Source organism: Stomoxys calcitrans, chromosome 2 (assembly GCF_963082655.1).
Source record: "Stomoxys calcitrans chromosome 2, idStoCalc2.1, whole genome shotgun sequence".
Lineage (NCBI taxonomy): Eukaryota > Metazoa > Arthropoda > Insecta > Diptera > Muscidae > Stomoxys > Stomoxys calcitrans.
Window position 1 is genome coordinate 47,691,943 of NC_081553.1, and position 9,008 is coordinate 47,700,950.

Here is a 9,008-nt window from a genome sequence, read left to right on the forward strand (position 1 = left end):
CATATAATCCGATCTTGCGTATTGACTTCTTCAGCCTCTAGAGGCCGTAATTCTTATCCGATTTGGCTAAAATTTTGTACTATGACATTTTCTATGACATTTAATAGATGTGCTTAGCCGATTTGAACCAATCGGTCCATAATCTGATATCTATATATATAAAAATTAATTTGTGTTTGTTTGTTTGTGGGTTTGTAAATTAGTTTGTTCCGTATAGACTCAAAAACGACTGAACCGATTTCTTTAAAATTTTCACAGATTGTGGGGAATGTTCCGGAAGGAGCAATAGGATTTATAATTTATTGATATCGGTAGGGGCGCGGACCCTCCCCCTTATCCCAAAAGTACTACCCAAAAATATAAGTGGACCAATCGGGACAATGCGCTCATTCAAATGAAAGGTATTCTAGAGTAAAGTCGAATTTCATAATAAAAGTTGGGTCCAAGTAACTGGGGTGCGGCCCCAGCCCCAAAACCCCTTAATGAAGGTTTTTTTTGACGATCATGACAATATGGGACTCGAATGAAAGGTATTCGAGAGTAGATTACGAATATGATCAGGAAGTAGGATTAGGCTTAATAATTTATTGATAACAAACGGGGTCGGACCCTCCACCGTTACCCCAAAAATAAAAAAACGCCCAAAATGGGCACATTAGCCAATCACGGATATATGGGACTCGGTTTGTTTGTTCCGTATAGACTGAAAAACGGCTGAACCGATTATCTCGAAATTTTCGCATATTGTGTCGGTTGGTCTGGAAGGAAACATAGGCTAGGCATATGCATAGGGGGAGGGACCCTCCCCTTATGTCGAAAACACCACCCAAAATCAAAAGTGGACCGATCGGTACAATATAGGTATCAAATGAAAGGTATTGGAGAGTAGAATACGAATATGGTATTAAAATTTGAGTCTAAGTAACCATCGGGACGCCCCAACCCCAAAACTCTCCCAAACAGACATATTGGGTGCTCATTTCAATATGGGGCTCAAATGAAAGGTATTCGGGAGTAGATTTTGAATCTGGCATACAAAATCAGATCAAAGTATAGGAGGTTGCGCCATTAGACCCATTATGACTATATGATACTTGACTGAACAGATTTTCTTAAAATTTTCATAGATTGTGTACGTTTGGTTGGAAGGAAACATAGGCTAGATAAGTTTTAGATATCGGGTGGAGGCGGACCCTCCCCCTTACCCCAAAACGCCACCCATATCTGAAAGTGGTACGATGGGCTCAATAAGGGTATCAAATGAAAGGTATTGGAGACCAGAACACGAATATGGTATTCAAATTTGGGTCCAAATACCCAGCGGGCCCCCCAACCCCAAAACTCCTCTAAACAGATATATTCGAAGTTCATGTCAATATGGGACTCAAATGAAAATTATTAGGCAGTAGATTACAAATATGACATAAAACATTAGGTCCAAGTAATGGGAGGTCGCCCCATCCCTAAATAACCCCAAATGGCCCTATTAGCCGACCATGGCTATATGAGACTCAAATGAAAGGTATTTAGGAGTAGATTACGAATATGACATTAAAATTTGCGTTCAAGTCTGGGTGGCGCATTTCCTCCTAAAGATACGTCAAATGGTTTATTCGACCCATTATAACAATATGGGACTCAAATGAAAGGTGTTTGAGAGTAGAAAACGAATTTGATATCAAATTTTGGGGCCAAGGGTTTTGGGGTGCGTCCTAAAGCACCCCCTAAACTAAATTTCATTTCCGTTGGGAATAAAGAAATATTTGATATCTTTTTTCAGTGCAAAGTGCCGGTGGCCGCCCCAACCCCAAAACACTCTCCAAACTGTTCATATTTACCGGCCATGGCAATATGGGGCTCAAATTAAAGGGATTTGGAAGTGCAGCACGAATATGATATCCATATTTGAGTCCATATGTCTGAGGTGCCATTCCTCCCCTAATGAGAACATTACCACCAGGAATCGAGAAGAGGCAAATTCTCACACATCAATGTGTGCTTTCCGATTCATGTTTCAACTCAATGATAAGGAACCTTTTTTTATAGTCGTGCGACAACTCTTTGGGAAAATTTTTTTTAAATGACCATGCATGGCATTGCACCTCGCAAATTTCGCCAACGTTAGGAGGGGATAAACACCGCTTTGTCCGATGTTCTCGCAAGGATTCGAACGCTTTAAGCGTCATAGGCTTCAATGGCACGAATTCGATATCCGGATTCAGGGCGAAGTGTCCCCACCCTAAAAAGATATTAGAGAGTTGAAGCAGGCGCAGCGGAGCGGGCCTCATGGGCGGACATGTTAACCTTTGCGCTACGGTGGTCTCCAATCAATGAAGTTTAGTCGTATATGGGAAAACGTTGTTGCAGGTAAATTAGATAAGGACATTCGAGAGAGCGTGGTGAAGGGATTAAATTAGCTCTCCACCTAACGTAACTCGATGAAAAGGAGTTAGGGCTGAGTAGGTTCCCATCTATGAATGTCATGCCTGACATGAGACACTGGAAAGAGAAAGTCTTTGCAGAAAAGTAGAGTAGGTGTAGGGATAGACTCATGAGCCAGCAGAACGTAGTTAAGGCTGACAAGATTCATATCGTATATAGGTGTCTGATCTGGTACGGAGAAGAAAAGAAAAGTTTCCGCGGGAAGTTAGAGATAGTGCAGGGAGCGACTCATGACCCGATAGAAAGTAGTGTCGTTTTAGAAACGAAACACGCTTGCAAATGATTGAACTATGTATGTTATTGAAAGAAATCAATATAAATACATAACTAATGACATTAAAAAAACTCTAATAACCGTGTTTATCGATTTTCCGTGGTAAGCTCGGTGCCGAGTGAGCCGGATAATCGAGGTTCAACTGTATTTTATTTTCATTATAAATGACATATAAAATATTAATAAATGTACGATTTTATTTTTTTTTTTATTAAATTTGATATCCCATAAGCTTGTCTATCATTCATAGTTGACTAAACATATCCCCTAGAAGTCAGTAATAAATTATATAAAACTCAAATGTTTGTGCAGCAACATAAATACTTATGGACTATAGTCGCACTCACAGTCTCATGCTCATATTGCTTATCAAAATCCATAGCTTGAAGATATTGCAAATACTCTTATTAAAGATTTATCATAAATCGATGTATGTGTATTTTGTGGGATTCCCAAGAATTTTGCTCTGCACGATAAACAGAGAAAAGTAAATGCAAAGCATCTTATCTTGGCCATTGAATGATATCGATATCGACATATGAGGACGAGTATTAAATGAAATCGCCAATGGTATATAAAGCCATGGTAGATTCATTTAAAAAACCAATCAAGTTCTAACCAAACATCGGGCAACTGCACCAACTCAAACTCTAACAACAACAACAACCACAACAAGACATCATGAAATATTTATGTAAGTCTCTTTGCTATGCACTGTCGGCGTAGATGGTTTTGTCGCTTTAGCACAAATAATATTTCACTTTCCTGCTGTTGCAGTTGCCATTCTGTTTGTCCTCGTCCTTGCTGACTGCCAACTACTCGCATTGGCTGATACAGGAAATATTGAAAGCACCAGCTTTAATGGACGTCCTGGCTGCAAGACACAGACAGAAGTTGGTCAAGTCTATGCCAATTTCTTTGATTCGACACGTTATTGGCGGTGTCTTGCTGTTGGCGTTGATGCCATACCCATTCGTTGTCCCAACGGTTATGGCTTCCAACCGCAATTGGGCTCATGTGTATCGTTCGCCTCATGGCAATGGGAGACACAGAAAATGCCACCAAGTTGTCCTGATTTTGAAGCGGAATGCATACCCAATTTGAAAGTTTAGATGCTGTGTGGTGATGATGCTGCTGCAGCTCTCCTTTAACTCCAAGTGCCATTTTCGCCTAATAACATTTCATGAGTTGAAAATATTTGAAAAGATTAAAAATAAAAGTAATTGCATTCTGTAGCATATAATGGAAGAAGAATATGCAAATGGGTTAAGTTGTGGCAAAGGATGTCAAGCAAGAATATACGAAAAAAGAACTGTATCACATTTCTAAAAAAAAATTGGGTTAAACTGATGAAAATTTGTTATCTATTTTAGGGCTTTAATGTTTGAATATTTCGCCTTTTGAATATTCCAAACGCATATAAGGCAGGACTTATATGTTCCTCTATACTTTAAGTTAATTTTTGTAGAAAGGTATATGCCATTGGAGATATATCAGGTTGTAGACATACTTGGATTGGATGTTGGAGATCATAATGGGAAGTCATTGTGCAAGATTTCATCGGAAAAAATTGCGCCCTATAGGGGCCCAAGAAGTAAAATAGGGAGATCGGTGTATCTGGGAGCTATATCAGGTTATGGACCGATTCAGGCCATATATGGCACGTACGTTAAAGGCCACAAAAGAAGTCGTTCTACAAAACTTCACTCAAATCAAATAAGAATTGTGCACTCTAGAGGCTCAAGAAGTGTAATCGGGAGATCGGTTTATATGGGAGCTATATCAGGTTATGAACCGATTGGGACCAAAATTGCCATATATGTTGAAAGTCAAAATAGAATACTTCATGCAAAATTTCGGCTAAATCGGATAATAATTGCATCCTCTAGTGGGTCAAGAAGTCAAAATCTGCGATCGGTATATATGGGAGCTATATCAGGTTATGAACCGATTGGTACTAAAATTGCCATAGTTGTTGAAAGTTAAAATAGAACACTTCATGCAAAATTTCCGCTAAATCGGATAATAATTGCGTCCTCTAGCAGGTCAAGAAGTCAAAATCTGCGATCGGTATATATGGGAGCTATATCAGGTTATGAACCGATTGGTATTAAAATTGCCATAGTTGTTGAAAGTTAAAATAGAACACTTCATGCAAAATTTCCGCAAAATCGGATAATAATTGCGTCCTCTAGCGGGTCAAGAAGTCAAAATCTGCGATCGGTATATATGGGAGCTATATCAGATTATGAACCGATTTCCATCATACTTACCACAGTTGTTGGAAGTCATAACAAAAGACTACGTGCAAAATTCCAGCTCAATCGGGTAACAATTACGTCTTCTTGCGGCTCAAGAAGTCAAAATCCGAGACCGGTTTATATGGAAGCTAAATCAGGTTATTGGCCGATTTGGCCCATACATACCACAGTAGTTGGAAGTCATAACAATACACTAAGTGCAAAATTTCAGCTCAATCGGATTACAATTTCGGTTTCTAGAGGCTCAAGAAGTCGAGATCCGAGATCGGTTTATATGGAAGCTATATCAGGTTATACCGATTTGACCTGTAGTTGGAAGTCATAACAATTTCGGTTTCTAGGGGCTCAAGGAGTAAAATCGGGAGATTCTTTTTTATGGGAGCTATATATGGTTATAGACCGATTTGGTGCGTACTTGGCTCAGTTGTTGGAAATCATAAATCATAATAATTGCGATTTCTAGGAGCTCAAAAAGTCCTCTAGCAGCTCAAGAAGTCAAGATCCGAGATCGTTTTATATGGAGGCTATATCAGGGTATTGACCGATTTGCATCTTACTTGACACAGTTGTTGGAAGGCATAACAATACACTGAGTGCAAAATTTCAGCTCAATCGCATTGCAATAGCGATTTCTAGGAGTTGAAAAGAAGTCAAATCGGGAGACCGGTTTAGGTGGGAGCTATATCAGGTTATTGACCGATTTGATCTGTACTTGCCACAGTTGTTGGAAGTCATATCAAAACACCACGTGCAAAATTTCAGGCCAGTCGGAGCTGAATTGCGCCCTCTAGAGGCTCAAGAAATATAATCGGGCGATGGATGTATATGTGAGCTATATTAATAGGTGAGCCCATATAGCCCATTTACAATTCCAACGGACCCACTCTAATAGGAAGTGTTGGAGCAAAATTTTAAGCTCCTAGCTTTACTCCTTCAAAAAGCTATCGTCTTTCGAAAGACGGAATGACTTGGAATGTCAGGAGGATCAAGAATATATGTGTACTTGCAAACCTCCGGTTCGCTTCGCTACCCCCGATGCTACACCCAATGTCAAGGTGTAACTGTATTGCAATTTTGAGAGCTGTAGCTCAATCTATAAATGAAGTAAAATTTTGCACGTCTTCAGTACCTTAATGTAAGATATTCAAAATAATCTTTCAGTCGTCCGATATATACCATAAAGGGGTAAATGTATACCAGTTTTGAGAGCTGTAGCTCAATCTGTATAGAAAATTCTGTTTTGCACGTTTTAGTGCCTTCGTGTACGAACTTCAAAAAATGCATCTTTTTGATTGGTATAACTACCCAATGTATCCCAAATTCCAAAGCAATTGCTCAATACGTAAGGAAGATACCCCATTGTATGTGTGAGTACCAAAATGTACGAATTAAAAAAAGTCTTCGCCTTATAAAGGGTGATTTTTTTGAGGTTAGGATTTTCATGCATTAGTATTTGACAGATCACGTGGGATTTCAGACATGGTGTCAAAGAGAAAGATGCTCAGTATGCTTTGACATTTCATCATGAATAGACTTACTAACGAGCAACGCTTGCAAATCATTGAATTTTATTACCAAAATCAGTGTTCGGTTCGAAATGTGTTCATTCACCGTAACGTTGCGTCCAACAGCATCTTTGAAAAAATACGGTCCAATGATTCCACCAGCGTACAAACCACACCAAACAGTGCATTTTTCGGGATGCATGGGCAGTTCTTGAACGGCTTCTGGTTGCTCTTCACTCCAAATGCGGCAATTTTGCTTATTTACGTAGCCATTCAACCAGAAATGAGCCTCATCGCTGAACAAAATTTGTCGATAAAAAAGCGGATTTTCTGCCAACTTTTCTAGGGCCCATTCACTGAAAATGATTTGCAAGCGTTGCTCGTTAGTAAGTCTATTCATGATGAAATGTCAAAGCATACTGAGCATCTTTCTCTTTGACACCATGTCTGAAATCCCACGTGATCTGTCAAATACTAATGCATGAAAATCCTAACCTCAAAAAAATCACCCTTTATATACTGCCAAGTTGTACCCGTATTCCAACTTTGAGCGCTTTAGCTCAATCGGTAAAGAAAGTACGTTTTAGTACCAAAATGTACGAATTTTAAAAAAATCTTCTTGTCGCCCAATATATGTTATCAAGGTGTACCATTATCCTAAATTTCAGAGTCTTAGCGCAATATGTAACGAAAAGTACCAAAATGGTACCAACAACAGCTCTATAATTACGTTTTCTATCAATTCTGGTACAATTGCAAAATTTCGTCAACTGTTCTTTTTTTTCAAGACTACGATCATTTTTACCAAAATGTTTATTTCTTGCTGTCGCTGTTCGCTGTAGGCGAATATAAGCTATTTCGTACCATTTGATACTTTTTGGTACCAAAATGTACGATTTGTGAAAAAATAATTTAGTCACCCATCATGTATTTACTTGTTGTACCTACATGCCAAATTTCAAAACTCTAGCTCAATCCGATATACACTAGCGCAGAGGTTAGCATGTCCGCCTATGAGGCCAAACGGCTGGGTTCAAATCCCGGAGTGAACATCAGAAAATTTTTCAGTGGTGGTTTTCCACTTACAAATGCTGACTACATTTGTGAGGTATCCTGCCATATTAAAACTTCTCTCTCGCCATGCTGCACGCCTTTCGGGATCGGCAATAAAAAGAAGGCCCCTTATCATTGAGCTGAAACATTAATCGGATTGTACTCATTGATATGAGAGAAGTGTCCCCTGTTCCTTAATGGAATGTTCATGGGAAATTTTGTTTTAAGTAGCTTAATCCGTAAAGAAAGTACGAAATGGTACCAATTTCGGTATTAAATGTTCGGTTTCTCAGGTTTCGGGGACTATTTTTTAAAGATTTTCTTTCTAGCCCCAAGATTTAGAAGTTCTAGCTTTACCCGTTCGCCCTGTGACAAGTTTACCTATTTCGTACCTTTTTTGGTCCTTTTTAGTACCCAAATGTCCAAAAGCTCAAAAACTCATTTACTCGTTCAATTTTGGTTGCTATAGTGTACCTTAGAACCAAAATACAAAGCTCTAGCTCAATTTCAAAAAAAGTACCAAATAGTACCAATTGCGGCACTAAACGTACTATTTCTCTGACTACCGGTACTATTTTGGAAAATGTTTTTCACCAAAACTTATTTTTACGAAACGCTGGTCAAACATTCACCATTTCGTACTTTTTATTACCCCACCGTAAGAATATCACAAATTCCCATCTTATCTCGTGCCTACGACCCAAGAACAACATTCGTGCAAAATTTCTTGATTCTAGCATTAGCTACTTGGGCTGGGTAGTTGTGAGCCAGTCATCAGTCAGTCTATCAATCACGCGTTTATATATGGGTCTTAGACCATTATTTTGATGAGCTACAAACAGAATGACTGGATTAGTATACCCCCCATCCTTTGATGATGGGTATAAATATGCTGCTATTTAATTGTCCTTCCATGTATTTGTTCTCATAAACAAGACATTTCCATTACTTGTATTTGCTACTTCATATATGTACTTGATATTTTACGGTTAGAGAGAAAGACATTAGTCACTGTTGCTGTCACTTCCCTTATCTGTGATGAAGTTGATGGCAAAACATATTTGAAGTTTATGGAGAGATTAAAATCTATGCAAATAAGATATAAAACAAACTCAACTATGTACTCTCCAATGGATGGGAATGGTTAGTTTAGCCTTGTGCTATTGTATGTACATATGTCCCCTACCTATGAGTTTGTGTGTGTGTGTGAAACGTAGTAGCAGTAATTAGGCCACTTTACATTATTAACAGCCATAACAAATGACACACCGGGATTGTGAGCTAAGTAGAGAGCTGAGCAGAGGAGGGAGAGAGAGAGAGAGAGAGAGAGAGAGAGCTGTTAAAGGTAGACTTTAATTATGTTGAGATATATGCATTAACAGTAAAAGTGACGATAAACGAGCAACGGACATATTTAAGGTAATTAATGTGGGTTTGGTAGTTATTTTGCCAGAGATTAAAAGAGCATTTAAA

The 9,008-nt window shown here is 38.7% G+C and overlaps 1 protein-coding gene across 1 annotated transcript; it reads left to right on the forward strand.

Moving 5' to 3' along the window:
• Window positions 1-3,000: 3,000 nt before the first annotated feature.
• LOC106087735 (uncharacterized) lies at window positions 3,001-3,852 on the forward strand. Its single transcript, XM_013252876.2, has 2 exons — window positions 3,001-3,410; window positions 3,494-3,852. The coding sequence occupies exons 1-2, from the start codon at window positions 3,398-3,400 to the stop codon at window positions 3,826-3,828; spliced, it is 348 nt and encodes a 115-aa protein (XP_013108330.2). The 5' UTR covers window positions 3,001-3,397; the 3' UTR covers window positions 3,829-3,852.
• The last annotated feature ends 5,156 nt before the right edge of the window (window positions 3,853-9,008 follow it).